We start from the raw sequence: 19,330 nt of genomic DNA, 5'->3' as shown, positions 1-19,330 counted from the left end.
ACAACAACTGATTCAGGCAGAAACCATCAGTGGATCCTAAAACTTACGGGTAAAGTTTAGTACAGACCTGATTATTTGTCTCCTACCTCCCCACACATTTCTTCTTTATAGTGGAGAAAGTGCACTCGGCAGGCACCACCTTAACCAAGTTTTCAAAGACAACATTACCCCAACATTTGGACAAAACACAATCAGAAGCAAGCATCCTGACGTGATGCTCCAGGAAGGCTACAACATCATTTATTCTATTCTGTATTCTGCCCAAAACTGTACAACCTGAACGTTATCAATGACAAATTTAACGTGCAGTCCCATACTGAAATCCACATCAGGGGAGAACAGTAAAAGCTTTAAGAGATATTAGAATAACAGACAGATGGCACAAAAACAGACACATAGACCAATGGAATAGAATAGAAACCCCAGAACTAGACCCACAAACGTATGGTCAACTCATCTTTGACAAAGCAGGAAAGAACATCCAATGGAAAAAAGACAGCCTCTTTAACAAATGGTGCTGGGAGAACTGGACAGCAACATGCAGAAGGTTGAAACTAGACCACTTTCTCACACCATTCACAAAAATAAACTCAAAATGGATAAAGGACCTGAATGTGAGACAGGAAACCATCAAAACCTTAGAGGAGAAAGCAGGAAAAGACCTCTCTGACCTCAGCCGTAGCAATCTCTTACTCGACACATCCCCAAAGGCAAGGGAATTAAAAGCAAAAGTGAATTACTGGGACCTTATGAAGATAAAAAGCTTCTGCACAGCAAAGGAAACAACCAACAAAACTAAAAGGCAACCAACGGAATGGGAAAAGATATTTGCAAATGACATATCGGACAAAGGGCTAGTATCCAGAATCTATAAAGAGCTCACCAAACTCCACACCCGAAAAACAAATAACCCAGTGAAGAAATGGGCAGAAAACATGAATAGACACTTCTCTAAAGAAGACATCCGGATGGCCAACAGGCACATGAAAAGATGTTCAGCGTCGCTCCTTATCAGGGAAATACAAATTAAAACCACACTCAGGTATCACCTCACGCCAGTCAGAGTGGCCAAAATGAACAAATCAGGAGACTATAGATGCTGGCGAGGATGTGGAGAAACGGGAACCCTCTTGCACTGTTGGTGGGAATGCAAATTGGTGCAGCCGCTCTGGAAAACAGTGTGGAGGTTCCTCAGAAAATTAAAAATAGACCTACCCTATGACCCAGCAATAGCACTGCTGGGAATTTATCCAAGGGATACAGGAGTACTGATGCATAGGGGCACTTGTACCCCAATGTTCATAGCAGCACTCTCAACAATAGCCAAATTATGGAAAGAGCCTAACTGTCCATCAACTGATGAATGGATAAAGAAATTGTGGTTTATATACACAATGGAATACTACGTGGCAATGAGGAAAAATGAAATATGGCCTTTTGTAGCAACGTGGATAGAACTGGAGAGTGTGATGCTAAGTGAAATAAGCCATACAGAGAAAGACAGATACCATATGGTTTCACTCTTATGTGGACCCTGAGAAACGTAACAGGAACCCATGGGGGAGGGGGAGGAAAAAAGGAAAAAAAAAAAAAAAAAAAGAGGTTAGAGTGGGAGAGAGCCAAAGCATAAGAGACTGTTAAAAACTGAGAACAAACTGAGGGTTGATGGGGGGTGGGAGGGAGGAGAGGGTGGGTGATGGGTATTGAGGAGGGCACCTTTTGGGATGAGCACTGGGTGTTTTATGGAAACCAATTTGGACAATAAATTTCATATATATATAAAAAGTAAAAAAAAAATAAAAAAAAATAAAAAAAAATAAAAAAAAAAAAGAATAACAGACAGAATTTGATTACAGACAATAGATTTGTGTATATGTATTTAATACTGTACCAGTGTTAAATATCCTGCTTTTGGTAACTCTCTATGGTTACATACGAGAATACCTGTGTTCTCAGAAAACACATATTGACAATTTAGAGATAAATGAACATGCAGTCCACTACTTAAGTCTCAAATGGTTAAAAACAGTTATATGTATCTAGAGATAGAATGATAAAATATTGCAAAATAGTAACTTGTGAATCTGAAAGTACATGAGTTCTGTATACTATTTTTTACATTTAAAAAAAAAAAAAAAAAAAAAAGACTTTGCACTTACTTGTAGCCACATAGCCTAGCTGTGGAACCAAATGTTCATCTGCGGAATTTTCTCGGCCTGGCACTAATCTCTGATACTTAGTTGGATGAGGATTTCCATCTACATCTACCAAGAACGGTGGAGGCATAAGGTGAGGAGCCTGCTGAGTTTGCTCATCTAAGACATAATTATTAGAATCTCTAATCAGTGGTCGATAGTCGGTATGGAAGAACATCTGATCAGGAATCTGAAAAAAGAAGTTTACAGATTGACATTTTGGGGTTTATATATGTTAAAGAATACGAATATTAAACATTTATAATCTGAAAAAACAATTTATAATTGGAAACCAAATCAATACACCTAACCCATTTTCAAAATACCGTTACTACTTATTTTACTACTATAAGAAAGTATTAAGAATGACCTTTTCAAGACACACCAAAAAATGGACTCTTGATATAGAGAACAAACAGATAATTACCAGAGGGGAGGTGGGTGGGGGATGAGGGAAGTAAGTGAATGGGATTAAGAGTCCACTTCTCTTGATGAGCACGTAACAGACAGAACTGCTGAGTCACTACTCTGTGTACCTGAAGCTAATGTAGCCGACACTGTATGTTAACTACACTGCAATGAAAACATTTTTTAAGTGGTTAAAAATGCTACCAAAAAATAAAAAATAAAAGACCTTTTCATATGGCTTGCTGCATCCAAACCCAAATATCAGAAGGTGTCCGTGAGAATCTGTACAGGCAAAATGCTGTCCATCCTGTGAAAATTTACAGTCAAAAACAGCTCCGTGTCCTTGTCCTTCAATCTGGGAAGCAGAGAGAAAAGGTTATAACCAATTCTGTACAAGCGCTTTTGCTTTATCAACTGTTTGCTGCCAATTTCCTGCTACAAACACATCACTTCTCAAAATCTTTAAAAACAAATTTTGCATTAAGCACATGTATTTTCAGAAAATAAAATTCACTTCTGATTCCACTAGCCTAGAAAAATATCTCAAAAGGTATTCCAAGGAGTTCTCAAAATGACAGAATGAAAGATCATAAGCCAATTTGAAGTAAAGGCTTTAATTTCCTAGAAGTGAAAATGACAAGCAATTTCATAAACTTCTGTTTCAATACATAGCAAAAGGCTACTGACTAATAACCCACAAGATAAATGATTAAAGATCAATGAAGTATGGTATTCATGAACTAAAATCAGTACTTCTCTGGAGTTTAAACTTTCCCCTAAGATGTCTGACCACTGTATGCAAAAGTGTAATCCTACCAAGTCACAAAGGTGCACATATAAATGCCTAAACCTACTTCATTTCAAACTACCACAAATTTCAGGAAGGGTGCTCCAATTACATCATGAATATTGCCTTAAACAGACTGCTTTTAAATTTTTATTCTTGCTCTTCAACTGTAATTATATTAGGTTAGCACTACCAATTTATAGTTAGAGGAGTTGTTTCACTGACAGCATATCGCTATTGCATGCATGGTTGTTGTCTGAGCCTGTAACTTTCTAATAAGTAAACTTTATGCCAGGTTTGATCAGTGTCGGAAGATGAACCATCCACCCACTGACTGCCAAAACAAACTTACATCATGCCCAAATACCTGCTTGAAAATCAGAAGCACTTTACAACTGCTATACCACGCACAAATGGGCACCGATTAACAAACTTAAAAATTAAGTTCCCGGGCTATTGAGGGCACTGCCCTATTATGTATTCACATAATACATATACAAATTTGTGTTGTCTCATAACATAAAAAGGAACAAATGGTATAGAAATACTTTTCTATTAATTTTTTGTGAAAACACAGGAATAGAGATCCACCCACACAGTCCTTCGAGGAGACACCTCTACAGCCCAACCCACACCCTGGCACCACTTCGCATCGTGGCCTGGAAACTCCAAGTCTAAGTAGAGGTAGGGACCCTGGCTTATAGGTCAAAGATGTTGGCAGCTACTCTCCTGTCATACGCGGAGACCTAAGTGCACCAAAAGTTTTGCTAAGGTACCTGCTGAAAAGGAAGTTTTCCTGAGCAGGCCAACCTACCTAAGCAGAGTAAGCCAGACTTGGGTTTCTACCTGTAGTTTGAAGAATCCTCCAGTGATTCCTGACAAAATGCAACCTGCATTTTGCAATTCAATGTAATTCAATTGTACAGCAATTCAATGTCACATTAAAGATTATTATCTATTTCATGAAATCTTGTAATGTCAGTAATTTACAATCCTAAGTAATCTAACAGAGAATTGGGAGCTCTCAGCTGAGCAGTGAAGGTAAGAAGAACTCTGTATACACAGCAAAGTCTGGGTGTCTCACCAAAAGTAAGATCATTGTTGCGCACTTGAGACTTCTTTGGCTCACAAATTGTTCAGCTTATATTCTGCTTAAAACCTGAATTAGTGTAGTTTTCTGTTCTGATGAGTTAAATGCAGGGAGTAATGTTTTTTGGGTTTTTTTCTTTAAATCTTTATTTATTTTTGAGAGAGAGACAGCATGTTAGCAGGGAAAGAACAGAGAGAGAGGGAGACACAGAATCTGAAGCAGGCTCCAGGCTCTGAGCTGTCAGCACAGAGCCTGACGTGGGGCTCGAACTCACAAACTGAGATCATGGCCTGAGCCGAAGTCAGACACTCAACCGACTGAGCCACCCAGGTGCCCCTCAGGGAGTAATGTTCTTAATGAGTTTTAAAGAATAATTAAGAAAATAGAGCCACCTATAAATTTTAAGACCACAGAAAAACTGCTGGAAAGACTTATTTTTCCAGTAATTCAAACCCACAGAGATGTAATTTTCAGAGATGCCTAGTAACACATGTTCAGTTTGACCATACTGTTTGAGTTTTTTAAGTGCATTTTATGGTAATAAATATAATAATGCATATAACTGTTTGTCAAGAATTATCCAAAATAAAACATACTGAAATAAAATTTTAAGGTTAAAAAACACAAAACACATGGACTCAGATGGCCTTCAATCAAAGGTCTAAGAACCACTCATCTATCTACCCTGCTACTAGACTGCCTCCAAAATGAATTACAATTTGAACTGAAACTCAATATGAATTGTACAGTAATTTTATAAAACATCTCACATGTGTATCAGTCAATAGTCTTAACAACACAGAAACTCTTTTACACAATAACTCCCTCAGAATTTACCCTAAGGAAATAATCACGGATCTACATAAGCAGCCATGGACCAGGATATTCAAAAACCACTTAAACACTCAACAACAGTTAAGTTCACTACATACGGAACTTTCTGAGAAAGGCTGAAGTTAGAGTCAAAAATACAACTGCAAATTCTTTAAATACATTTAAGATTTTGGAAAACATTCTCTGTAAAATGAAAAAAGACTACAAAACTATGCAAGAATGCCAACTAATAAATATGGAAAGAATAATGCCATTAAAAACCATCACTCGGGGGTGCCAGGGTGGCTCAGTTGGTTGAGCGTCTGACTTCGGCTAAGGTCATGATCTCTCGGTCCATGAGTTCGAGCCCCGCATCGGGCTCTGTGCTGACAGCTCAGAGCCTGGAGCCTACTTCAGATTCTGTGTCTCCCTCTCTCTCTACCCCTCCCTTGCTCACACTCTGTCTCCTGTCTCTCGAAAATAAATAAATGTAAAAAACAAAACACCATCACTCATGGCGTGGCTATTCCTGCAGGACCCCGGACAGCCTTACTGATCTAAGGGCCCTCACTTACCCTCAACAACTGAACCAGTTTTCACTTTTCACAATGAGGAAAGCACAGCTCGTTCATCATCTGTTTACTGACTCGTTTATGCATTTGTTCATGCTAACGTTACTCAGAGTCTGGTAAGAGCAACGGATATTTGGTCAATTAATTATTTCTGTTCAGGGATTCACAATACTTATTTTCATGTTCCAAATCACGCAGTAACTTGCCATGGTTTCTCCTAATCCAATAAATGTTATGTTGGTTATATTAAAAAAAAATAGCACTGGATACTAATGTTTGTAAGTGAAAATTTAATGAGGAATAGGATATTTACAGAGTCCCAAAATACCTCCTGAAAAAATAAGTTTAATAGTTACAAAGAGGAAAAACAACTATTTTATAGTGGGGGAAACCTGGCAACTACCACCTCACCAAATATTTAAAATTATCACCACCAAGGGGCACCTGAGTGGCTCAGTCAGTTGAGTGTCCGACTTAGGCTCAGGTCATGATCTCACGGTTTGTGGGTTCGAGCTCAGTGTTGGGCTCTGTGCTGACAGCTCAGAGCCTGGAGCCTGCCTTGGATTCTGTATCTTCCTCTCTCTGCCCCTCCCCCATTCGCGTTCTGTCTCTCTCAAAAATGAGTAAATGTTAAAAAAAACTTTTTTAATTATCACCACCAAAAAGAAGTATTAACAGAATCAAATCATGACGAAACATCAGACAAAAAAATAGATGTTCTGTAACATTACTTGCCTGTACTCATCAAAAAAGTTACAACGTGGGAAATAGAAAAAAAGAAGGAAGAATTGTTGAAGAATAAAGAAATCTAGAAATAGGGGCACCTGGGTGGCTCAGTCAGTTGAGCGTCCAACTTTGGCTCAGGTCATGATTTCACAGCTTATGAGTTCCAGCCCCGCACTGGGCTCTGTGCTAACAGCTCAGAGCCTGGAGCCTGCTTTGGATTCTGTGTCTCCCTCTCTCTCTCTGTCCCTCCCCCACTCATGCTCTGTCTCTCAAAAATAAACATTAAAAAAAAAAGTTTAAAAACAAAAAGAAACCTAGAAACATACAGCCACTTAATATAATTCATGATCCTGAACTATTTAAACACTGTTTCAAGGGGCAAAATATAACTAAAAAGACATTACTAGGACAACTGATAAAATTTGAATATGGATTATATAATGCTACTTTATCAATGTTAAATTTGCTGGTTTTGGTAACTATCTTGTGGTTGTAGATGAGAAATTCTAAAAAATATGTAATAGGATCCTAATTTGGTTTTAGAATATTCCATGTGCAAAAAGAAAAAAGGCTGGAAAAACCCAACAATGTTTGTGATTTCCTAGATGACTTTACTATTATTTTTATTACAAAGTATTCAATAAATTTAGTGAAAAAGTTATATACAATGAACGCAACTTTGCCAATTTAAACAAATTCAAACACATTCACACATACAGAGAGCTAAATTAATAGCTTTTGAAAATCTTTCCTTCATGTGACCCAGCCAGTTACACAGAGTGTAAGTACATATGGCTGTCGGATATTTATTAGTCTTTAAGTATCCTGACTGCTAGAAATATAAACTGCCGAAACACACAGATCAGTTTCTGGCCAACCATCATAATCCAGACACGTGAAAGCAATGCAAGCGTACGTGAAGATACACCTCGCTTACCATATTAAAATAATGTTTCATCTTGGTGCCTTTTGTAATATCCCATATAAATATGCTGCCATCGTGTCCTGCAGATAACATAATTCTGGAATCAAAGGGATGTGTCTCCAAGACAAAGACTTCATCAGCATGTCCCTTTATTCAACAAAATCATATAGTTAAGGAGAGTTCGCAAGCTTGAACTTTCAAATTAAAAACCCGTATTGCCGTAGTACGTAAGGGCTTTTAAAAATGTGTTAATGACAGTGATTTATACATTAGTATAAACACAAATTTCTACTCATTTAATAATATCAATGGAACATACTGTGTATTAATTTTATACTTTCAAAAATCAAATTACAGTTCAAAAAAAATCTTGATTTGTTATATTGTATAAAAACTATTTACCAGTAAGTTATGAAGCAGCTGTCCAGTGTAAGAATTCCACACTTTAAGGACATGATCATTCACGGCTGTGACAACAATGCTATCATTCTGATTCCAAGCTATCATTGTTACTTTGGGTTTCATAAACCTTTCCTCTTCCAAAGATAAGTCCCTATGAAAAACCACACAATGTGTAAATTCATTTGAATGGTACAATCAATACGAAAATAGCAAAAAGTAATCTAGTTCATGTATATACATCATTATATGTCTGATACACATCTGACCCACAGCAGATTATCTATAAACAGATTATGGCAAAAATGGGACAGGGAGGGGATAATTTAGAAACAGTTGAGTCTGAATGAAGGCAGATGTTAGGACACCACCACTGCTCATAAAGGCAAAGCTTTTTCTCTCTCCCCCTTTTCTATTATTCCCTTCCCCTGACATCAAGTCCTATCAGCAATAAAGTTGTTTCTCTCTCCAGAGAAGATGACAAGAAATTTTAGGAAAACAGAAAGAAGGAAAGCATCTTCACATCCCCGGCACCTAGAAAAGTGCCTGACATACAGATATTCAATCTGTTTAACTGTACGTAAAACTGTACTCATCCCTTTACAGTGCCCTACAGGCGGTTCCTACAGGCTCTCTTGGCAAGAAAGGCCTGGACACAAACACCTGCAATGATTTGCAGCCTTTATGAACATGACATGCAAAGTCTCTCTGTAAAATATACTCGTAATACACAGAGATAGGGTAAGGCCTAGCTGCGTTTGAAATCAGAGAATACATCCCAAGAAATTATAAACATAACATTTTTTTGTTTTTTTTTTTCCATTTACATCCAAATTAGTTAGCATATAGTGCAACAATGATTTCAAGGGTAGACTCCTTAATTCTACCCTTACCCATTTAGCCCACCGCCCCTCCCACAACCCCTCCAGCAACCCTCAGTTTGTTTTCCATATTTAAGAGTCTCTTATGTTTTGTACCCCTCTGTTTTTATATTACTTTTGCTTCCCTTCCCTTGTGCTCATCTGTTTTGTCTCTTAAAGTCCTCATGAGTGAAGTCATATGATGTTTATCTTTCTCTAATTTCACTTAGCAGAATACCCTCCAGTTCCATCCACATAGTTGCAAATGGCAAGGTTTCATCCTTTTTGATTGCCGAGTAATACTCCATTGTATATATACACATCTTCTTTATCCATTCATCCATCGATGGACATTTGGGCTCTTTCCACACTTCGGCTATTGTCAATCGTGCTGCTATAAACATGGGGGTGCATGTGTCCCTTTGAAACAGCACACCTGTATCACTTGGATAAATGCCTAGTAGTGCAATTGCTGGGTCGTAGGGTAGTTCTTTTTTTTAGCTTCTTGAGGAACCTCCATAGTTTTCCAGAGTGGCTGCACCAGCTTGCATTCCCACCAGCAGTGCAAGAGATCCTCTTTCTCCACATCCTCGCCAACATCTGTTGTGCCTGAGTTGTTCATGTTAGCCATTCTGACAGGTATAAAGTGGTATCTCGTTGTGGTTTTGATTTGTATTTCCCTGATGATGAGTGATGCTCACCATTTTTTCATATGTCAGATGGCCATCTGGATGTCTTCTTTGGAGATGTGTCTATTCATGTCATCTGCCCATTTCTTCACTGGATTATTTGTCTTTTGGGTGTTGAGTTGGAGAAGTTCTTTAAATTTTAGATACTAACCCTTTATCTTATATGGCACTTGCAAATATCTTCTCCCATTCTGTCGGTTGCCTTTTAGTTTTGCTGATTGTTTCCTTTGCTGTGCAGAAGCTTTTTACTTTGATGATCCCAGTAGTGCATTTTTGCTTTTGTTTCTTTTGCCTCTGAAGACGAGTAAGAAGTTGCTGCGGCCGAGGTCAAAGAGGTTTTTACCTGCTTTCTCCTCAAGGATTCTGATGGCTTCCTGTCTTACAGTTGGGTCTTTCATCCATTTTGAGTTTCTTTTTGTGTATGGTGTAAGAAAGTGGTCCAGGTTCACTGTTCTGCATGTCGCTATCCAGTTTTCCCAGCACCACTTGCTGAAGAGGCTGTCTTTATTCCATTGGATATTCTTTCCTACTTTGTCAAAGCTTAGTTGGCCATACCTTTGTGGGTCCATTTCTGGGTTCTCTATTCTGTTCCAATGATCTGAGTGTCTGTTCTTGTGCCACAAACATACATTGTAATTAAAGAAAACCACCATAAGAATATGGAAGAAGTATCCCATAGTATCTCTGTATATAAGCACAATGGAACACAGACAAGAGAATAATCCTAACTAGATTGGTTAGGGAAAAGTGTAACATAAGAGGCAAAATGAAGTAAAGGCAAAGACTCCATGCTTCACTTTATTTTTTAAGTTTATTTATTTATTTTGGGGGGAGGGGGGGGAGAGGCAGAGAGAGAGGAAAAGAGAGAATCCCAAGCAGGCTCTGCACTGTCAGCACAGAGCCTGATGCCAAGCTTGATCCCATGAACCATGAGATCAGGACCTGAGCAGAAACCAAGAATGGGACGCTCAACCGAGCCACCCGGGCTCCCCATCCATGCTTCACTTTAAACTAAAAGGCATTCACCTGTTAATAGCTTTGAACCAACAGACATTTTGTCCTTCACCAAGTTGATCACCCAAGATTAGAACACTAAAACGAATATACCCATTAATTCTTACATACAGAAAACTCTGTTTTTCAAGACTGGAAAGAGGTAAAACTTTAAATGAGAAAAGACAATCCCCACCATGGGGGGGGATTTCAGGCAAAGTGCTCTCCAAGGCAACAAGAAAACTGAGCAGTTTTCTGTCTCAGTAAAACTTTCTATATTGAAGTTTTTACATCAATGTTCATATTTTGCTTAATAATTTTTCATAGGTGAGTGTGATTTCAAGTTATCCTCTTAATAGTGAAATAACCTTCACTATTTCAACCAATCAAGGACTAACAGTATTCACTCCCACACTAAGGTGCTTTTGAGTATCCAGACAGATCATTTTTCAATCATGGTAATGGTGTGATTTGTTTGTGAACAAGGATTATCAGATTTCCAGTACATCTTGCTTCCATTCCCTACCACAGATCATTTCACAAAAATGTTAAGATCTCATTTATTTTGAAACCAAATTAGAACTGTTTGAGACACAGCAGAGAATGAGTTAATTTCCCCTACAATTACTAAAAGTAAAGCAGACATGAGGATTTCCAAAGGACTAAATGTGAAACATTTCTCAGAAAAACTGGTAAAACCTTTGACATGGCTACCCTACAGCAGGCAGTGTACTAGAAACATAAACATAAGGATCAATTCTTCGGGAAAAATGAGATTTACAAATCTTATGTATCTATCAGATATGCAGGAAGTAGCCATTCATTTAGATCACTGCTCTTCCTAACAGGAAGTGGCTCCAATCCCCTGAACACAGCAGTCAACCACCAGGGAGAGAAGGACCAAGTAATTACAATGCACCTGCTTCCACTTACCCTGAGACTCTGGTCGCCATATCCAATAAAATGCTCCTCCATTCCAACTGCTCGAATCTCCAAATCCGTGCTGTTCCGTCTCTGCTACCACTTAAGAACCTTAAAATATTCAGAAAAAGATCTTATGCTCACAAACATGCCACTAAGAACTACAGACAAAATCACAAGCCAGAACACTTTTAATGTAGCTATTCTGACTGCAAGTAAATGCAGAGGTGTTATCTCGAAAGACAGGGATTCAGAGCTTATCTGAATGGGAAAAATTGGTTTGCTGTAATTTGCCTGGCCCTATGGAGTTAATGCACATTTCAAACTCATTCAACAGCTTGTCAAATCGATGGAGTTTTGAGAAGACAATGTGCAAGAAGTACCTGGACAAGGAAAAATAACTAGGAAGAATTAAAGGTGTGTGTGTGGGAAAATCAGTAAGAGCAAAAGCTCCATTTTAGCATCTTTACACTCAAGCTAATTCACGTTGGCCACTATGTAAAAATACGTCAATCTTTTAACAAGAGAAAGTATTAAAAACTGCAGTTTAGGAAAGGCACCTGAAAGACACTTGGGACCATAAGAGAGTATATAGTTTAAGTGACAATTCTGTCACATGACACATCACAGTGGTTGATTAGAAGAGTTTTTTTTTTTTTTTTAACTACTCAAACATCAGGAATTTTACTATCTTTACATCTAATTTTCCTACAAATCAAACATTTAGCCAGTAGTGAGTTAAGGAAAGCTACTTTCAGTCATAGGAGCTGGTAGAAGCTACAATTCTAAACACTTGCATTTAATATGTCCCTCCCCGCCCCCCACAGACACATTTCATTCAATTCATACAATTACTACTAAGTACCTGCAATTTGCAAGGCAATGTATTAGCTGCACTACTATGCAGCACAGTATGTTTGCCTAAAAACCCACTCACAAACACAAAAACCCTTACTCACCGATCACCATTGTTACAAAATTGGATGCTATCAACTTTATCCTAAAGGAGGGGAGGGGGGCACAAAACAAACAGAAAAGTGATCAACCCTCTTATTTGTAAACAAAGCAAAAAAAACCCCTCCATTTTAGAGCTAGAAACACATCTGGTTTAGCACAAGAACGAGAATCTGTGCTGCTTAGCTTCATCATTCAAACACGTATCTTACACTTAGGTGCAAAAACCTAACGTGAATCTAACGAGACTATTAAAAAAAGAAGACTTCATTCTAAATTTAAAACTGTATTTACAATGAATTACATCTGTGTAAAAATTCACATGTGGAAAGTGATCAAAACATAAAGGTTTTAACAGTTGAAAACAAGTCCTATTCACTTTGATGATTATTTAGGTTCAAAATGTTTTTCCCTTTAAAGTAATCTGGATCTGTTTATCAAATAACTTCACAGAACTTCCTACAGGAAAAAAAGATAACCTGACCACTGACCAGTATTCTAGAATCCTGAGAGCTATCTTACTATACATTAATAAAAGAGCATTCTGATTTAATTAGTGTGATTAAGAGGAGTAGTCCCCTTGAAACTAACCCCACCCAAACTCACACTTAAAGCTGAAATAACCACCACAAAATATTAGCACTGTCACATACTTGCAATATCCTTCACCTTTATACATGCAATCCCTCCTATATCTAAAATTAAAATCAACTGGGGCGCCTGGGTGGCGCAGTCGGTTAAGCGTCCGACTTCAGCCAGGTCACGATCTCGCGGTCCGTGAGTTCGAGCCCCGCGTCGAACTCTGAGCTGATGGCTCAGAGCCTGGAGCCTGTTTCCAATTCTGTGTCTCCCTCTCTCTGCCCCTCCCCCGTTCATGCTCTGTCTCTCTCTGTCCCAAAATTAAAATAAACGTTGAAAAAAAATTTTTTTTTTTTTAAATAAAAAAATTAAAAAAAATAAAATTAAAATCAAGAACAATTTCGTTAGCAATATTTGACCATGTACCAACAGGAATATTAACGATTGGGGCGCCTGGGTGGCTCAGTCGGCTAAGCGTCCGACTTCAGCTCACGTCACGATCTCGCAGTTCGTGGGTTCGAGCCCCGCGTCAGGCTCTGCGCTGACAGCTCAGAACCTGGAGCCTGTTTCAGATTCTGTGTCTCCCTCTCTCTCTGACCCTCCCCCGTTCATGCTCTCTCTCTGTCTCAAAAATAAATAAACGTTAAAAAAATTTTTTTTTAAAAAGGAATATTAACAATTAATCTACAGAATTTTATAACATGAGTACTTACCGTGTGGCTTTCAAGTTCCGCGATTTTTTCAGGTGCTTCAAAACCCAAAAAATACATTCTGATTACATGATCAGTACTACCTGTGGCTAAAAACATACCACCTGCAATAAAAACGTCAGGGTTAAAAAACTTGGGTTTGTAACAAATACCCAAACAAACCAAATCTCTGTATCAAATTAATCAAAATCTCTTATTCCAAAACTAAGTTTATCTCAATAGATCCATTTTATAACTCATTACATAAAGACTTTAAAATTAATATAATGCAGAGCGATGTTGCAATTTATAATAAAAAATACATACTGGGTCTTCATCCCTATTTCTGGCACAGAGCTCCTAAAACCCTTGGAATTTCCTAAGTGACAACACTGATAAAAGTATCTTGATATTCATAACAAACCCATTTCAACCACACCAGAGCTCACATTAACAAAGTTCACATTAATGGGGGTGCTGACTGCCGGAAGTACCAACTGTGTGATCAGAGGGCTCCCCTGACCTCCGAGAAGTGGGGGGGAGGGGGAGTTGAATCGATCACAAATGATTTAATCAACTGTACCTATGTAATAGAGCCTCCGTAAAAACCCAAAAGGAAAGAGTTCAGAAAGCTTCCAGGTTGGTGAACACGTGAAGATTTGGGGACATGGGGCATGCTTAGAGAGTGCCCCATCCCACACACTTTATCCTCTGTGTCTCTTCCATTTGGCTGTTCCTGAATTATATCCTTTTATAATAAGCTGGAAATCTAGTAAGTAAAATGTTTGGGTTCTGTGAGCTGTTCTAGCAGAATAATCAGACCCAAGGAGGGTGTTGTGGGAACCTCCGATCTTTAGCCCATGAGTCTGAGCACAGGTGACATAATTTGGGACAGGGGGAGTCTTGTAGGACTGAGCTCTTCACCCGTGGGATCCCACACTATTCTTTAGGTAGATAGTGTCAGAACGGTACTGAATGAACTGTAGGACACCCAGCTGGTGCTAGATACAGAATTGTTTGGTGGTGTTGAAAACAAAACAAAACAAAACAAAAAACACATAAATCAGATGGGACTTTAATTTAAAAAGTAATTCAACCCGGAAATATTCACTATCTCCCACTGCCTTACAAACTCTGGGCAATGACCCTATGTGCTACTCGTCTAAAGATGAATGACAAAAGGGGCTCTGCTTTCGAAAGAACCTCACACACCCACACCTTGCTTCAGAATACAAGTTCACTCATTCAAGTTTCCAGACTCATGGGGGGAAGTCTTTGACGTCGCCTAAAAAGAAAAACTACTACCCAAGTTCACTGCGTAAGAAAAGAAAATGCGGAAATGATTTCACCAAGATGTGTGGAAAACAAATTCAAACTATCAAAGTACACAGTGCAGCCTGTTAAAGAGAATCAGTTTTGGTGTATCTCACCACGGACACATGGATGCCTTAAGCCTCCTTCTGCCAGCTCGTCTATCACAGACTCTGATGGCCATTAAAAATCAGAGAGTGGCAGAATGGGACAGTGAAAGACAAGAAAAAAGTTAATTAAATAAACATCATAGATTAAACCTAAGTCATCTACTATCCATCTGAGAAAGGCTCTAAGCAATACTGTGGCCATTCAATAAAGGCTAAAATAAAACTAAGAAAAAAAGAATGACTAAAGTTATCTTACCAACACTAAAAGAAGAACAAAGCATCTGAACACCTGGTCTAGGCTTCTCCGTGAACTTCAGGGGACGTGGACTTGAAAAGAAGAAGATGTCGTTTTAGAACTCATTAGTTTAACACATTAAAAGGGTTCAGAATACTGGTTTGAATCTAGCACATTTAAATAGTATGACCTTATTTATGAAGCACCTCACAGTATGTCAAGTATCTCTGCATATAATATTACAGCTGGATGGGTTCTGGAAGACCGTTCAATCCCTATGTTCACAAGAACGCTACCACACAGCAAGAGCAGACCTACCAGCCCTGGTCTTGTAGCTGAGGGGACTAAAACCCAGAATGCAAGTGAACCCGCCATCAAGGCTGTAGGACAGGGAACACAACCACCAGGGGACAGCGCCACTCGGCAGAAACAATGCAAGCCCCAGGTGTAACTCTGCATTTTTATCGGAGCCACATTAAATGTAAAAAGATTAGTTTTCTTTCATTTAACCCAATATATCCAAAATATCACATCGATATTAATAAAAACATTAATAAGAACTTTAGATTCTTTTCATGTCACATCTCTGAAGTCTTCCAGAACATATGGCACGCATACTGTATCTCTTCACCAAAGACACCGGATCTGTATTCAGATTTCATAAAACCTTAATTCACATACTCAAGTTGTTTGAAATACGCTTAAAGGTTTTATAATACCTGAATCAAGTATCAGGTTTTAAACTGAAATTAATAATTCAGCTCCTCGATTGCACCAGACACACGCGAAGTGCTCACCAATCATATGCGGCTGGCGGGTACTGTCCTGGACAGCACAGATCTACAACCCAGGTCTTCTGACTCTTAAGTAATCCTGCCTAAATTTCTGACTACACGTCCAATTATACACTTCTAACATTTTTCAAGATGTTTCGCATATGATCTCACTTTTTCCCCCATAGAATGTGCCCTCTAAGATAGAAGAACATGATTCTTTTATCTATCCAACCATCCAAACAGTACATTGCAAACAGTACACAGTCAATAAGGCACTAATGCTGTAAATAGTAAAAAGTAAAAAGGCAACCACAATACACAACTTCACTTTATAATCAGACTTCATCTCATTAGACCAAACTGTAACATTAGAAAAAGAAAACTTGGGGCGCCTGGGTGGCTCAGTCTGTTGAGCGTCCGACTTCAGCTCAGGTCCTGATCTCACAATTCGTAGGTTCGAGCCCCGCATCAGGCTCTGTGCTGATGGCTCGGAGCCTGCTTCGGAATGTGTGTGTGTGTGTGTGTGTGTGTGTGTGTGTGTGTTTGTGTGTGTGTGTGTGTGTGTGTGTGTTTCTCTCCCCCGCGCTTGCGTGCACACGCGCACTCTCTCTCTCAAAAATGAATAAACGTTAAAAAAAAAAGTTGAAAAGAAAACTTATTACACTATTAGAGCCACCTACCTGAATTTCAGGGATTCTAAATCCCACTGCCAGAAACAAACTGTCCCATCAGCACCAGTAGAGACCATGTATCTTTGGGAGCCTTTGGCCATTGGGCTAAACTGAAAAAGAACAACACATACAATTCAGTTTCCTAAGTGCCTACTAAAGTCATAGTTTAATGGTTTTTCAAAGTTAATTTCAACTCACAAATTTAAGTAAAACATAACCATTGCAAAATACAGGTGACAGTATAGTGAAAAATCATAACCTACAAAAATAAGGTCTATCTCTCATTTGTAAATGTCATACAATCTCAATAAAAGATTACTGTCAAAACTAACAAACAAGAATAAAGAGAAAAACTTTTGCAAAGAGAAAGTGAAGAGCGTGAAGAGTTGGTCCTACCAATATGAAAGCTTATCACAAAGCCTCAATAATTAAAACTATGGGGCATGGTAGGTACAGGGTCAGAATGACCAATGGAAAAATAGATTATCAACTCCAAAATGGCCCTTAATAGAAGAGTTAAGATAAAGGGTTGTCTCAAAACAGTTGGGGAAACGATGGATCAAAGCATAAATGATTTACCAATCATAGAGCAATCTGGAAGCTATTCTTCGGACTATAGACCAGGATAAATTCCAAGTGGATCAATTATCCAAATATTTAAAAAACAAAACTATGAAAGTATTCTAAGGAAACACAACAATTATACTGTTAACTTCAGAACTGGGCATTCAACTGTGCTACACAAACAAAGCTAGATAACGTAAGATCAATTTGGACCAGAGACATCCAATAAGGCTTAACAGATGGAAAGGAAGGTACGAAGAAAACAAGAAAAACACACTAGGCAAAAGAATATGAACCAAAGTACAAAAGTGAGAGGGACTATGGTATATGACAGCAATGGAAATATCTATAGGACTACTGTGTTCGTTTGTGGAAGTGGTGGGGAAATGGGTTAAATGGTAGAGACTCTGGACCCAGTAAGAGCAAGAGGTAAATGCTGTTCTCAAGTAAAATGCAAAGATTTGTCAGACAACAGTGTACAATATTTACTGAAAGGAAACAGATAAGACAAACCACCAAGAATCAACCCAGTTAAATCCAAGAACCTTCACTGCAAGGAAGTAGTCCCTTCCTTCCCCCCAGGGTGGGGGAGGAGAGCCATGCAGAAGGAAACACACCTGCTGACTCACCAGGCATTCAACACAAAGGAGCTTAGCAAACAAAGTACAGCCATTAACAGGAAAGAAGAGTTGAGAAGCAATTTTTTTAGGTTATTCACATAATTATTCACCATTATAACATCCCAGAGAGATACGGTTTATTATGTTTTATGATATTTCCCAAGATTATACACTTTATAAGGGAGGTAGGATTTGAATCTAAGACTTCTTCAAAGAAGCTTTTTCCAAGTTCCTTCTCTTCAAGTATAGAAAAGGAAGGGTTTTCCGGGGCGCCTGGGTGGCGCAGTCGGTTAAGCGTCCGACTTCAGCCAGGTCACGATCTCGCGGTCCGTGAGTTCGAGCCCCGCGTCAGGCTCTGGGCTGATGGCTCAGAGCCTGGAGCCTGTTTCCCATTCTGTGTCTCCCTCTCTCTCTGCCCCTCCCCCGTTCATGCTCTGTCTCTCTCTGTCCCAAAAATAAAATAAAAAACGTTGAAAAAAAAAAAAAAGAAAAGAAAAGGAAGGGTTTTTTAAAATGTTGAAAGTGATCATTTACATCTAAGCAGGTATGTTCCAGAAGGCAGACTAAAACTGAGTTCTGGGGAATATCTCATTAAAAGTAATAACTAGGGGCGCCTGGGTGGCTCAGTTGGTTGAACACCCGACTTCAGCTCAGGTCATGAACTCGCAGTCTGTGAGTTCGAGCCCCGCGTCAGGCTCTATGCTGACAACTCAGAGCCTGGAGCCTGCTTCGGAGTCTGTGTCTCCATCTCTCTCTACTTCTCCCCTGCTCATTCTCTGCCTCTCTCTCTGTCAAAAATAAATAAACTTTAGGGGCGCCTGGGTGGCGCAGTCGGTTAAGCGTCCGACTTCAGCCAGGTCACGATCTCGCGGTCCGTGAGTTCGAGCCCCGCGTCAGGCTCTGGGCTGATGGCTCAGAGCCTGGAGCCTGTTTCCGATTCTGTGTCTCCCTCTCTCTCTGCCCCTCCCCCGTTCATGCTCTGTCTCTCTCTGCCCAAAAAATAAATAAACGCTGAAAAAAAAAAAAAAAATTTTTTAAAAAAAATAAATAAACTTTAAAATAAATAAATAAATTAAAAATAAAAGTAATAACTAAAGGTATATTAACAGCTGAATATTCTCATAATTAAAATTAAAACGTCACAGTAAAATTTGCAACTCTGCATAGGGTATTTTAAGAATTCCAAACCCGAATGTCTACAGAAAAGTAACTGCACCTGAAGTCTCCTATGTTCTAACTAAATCAAAGTCTTAGGTACACAAGTGGTGTTGCTGTCTAGTTCATCTCACTGACAACTCTGTCCCTAGCTTGACACAATACTTCACAATACTCTCTGTAACACTTCAAAAATATTTTTAAATACCTAGCATGGCAAAAGTTGCCAGGTTTGTTTGGGTTAGGTTGGAGGCGGGGCTATTTGCGCTTATCTTCTCTCCTAAATGA

At 38.9% G+C, this 19,330-nt stretch overlaps 1 protein-coding gene across 1 annotated transcript in view; it reads right to left on the bottom strand.

The window, feature by feature from the left end:
• BRWD1 (bromodomain and WD repeat domain containing 1) overlaps positions 1 to 19,330 on the bottom strand; it is a 128,685-nt gene that overhangs the window by 71,125 nt on the left and 38,230 nt on the right. The window contains exons 9-17 of the mRNA XM_045501358.1: positions 16,713 to 16,813; positions 15,278 to 15,348; positions 13,625 to 13,725; positions 12,338 to 12,378; positions 11,391 to 11,489; positions 7,919 to 8,069; positions 7,529 to 7,663; positions 2,830 to 2,958; positions 2,160 to 2,385 (exon numbers count right to left, since the gene is read on the bottom strand). Coding sequence (XP_045357314.1) covers positions 2,160 to 2,385; positions 2,830 to 2,958; positions 7,529 to 7,663; positions 7,919 to 8,069; positions 11,391 to 11,489; positions 12,338 to 12,378; positions 13,625 to 13,725; positions 15,278 to 15,348; positions 16,713 to 16,813 — 1,054 coding nt within the window. The remainder of the gene's footprint in view (positions 1 to 2,159; positions 2,386 to 2,829; positions 2,959 to 7,528; positions 7,664 to 7,918; positions 8,070 to 11,390; positions 11,490 to 12,337; positions 12,379 to 13,624; positions 13,726 to 15,277; positions 15,349 to 16,712; positions 16,814 to 19,330) is intronic.

Source organism: Leopardus geoffroyi, chromosome C2, assembly GCF_018350155.1.
Source record: "Leopardus geoffroyi isolate Oge1 chromosome C2, O.geoffroyi_Oge1_pat1.0, whole genome shotgun sequence".
Classification (NCBI taxonomy): domain Eukaryota; kingdom Metazoa; phylum Chordata; class Mammalia; order Carnivora; family Felidae; genus Leopardus; species Leopardus geoffroyi.
The sequence above is the reverse complement of the archived record's forward strand: the minus strand, read 5'-3'. Positions and strand labels throughout refer to the sequence as shown.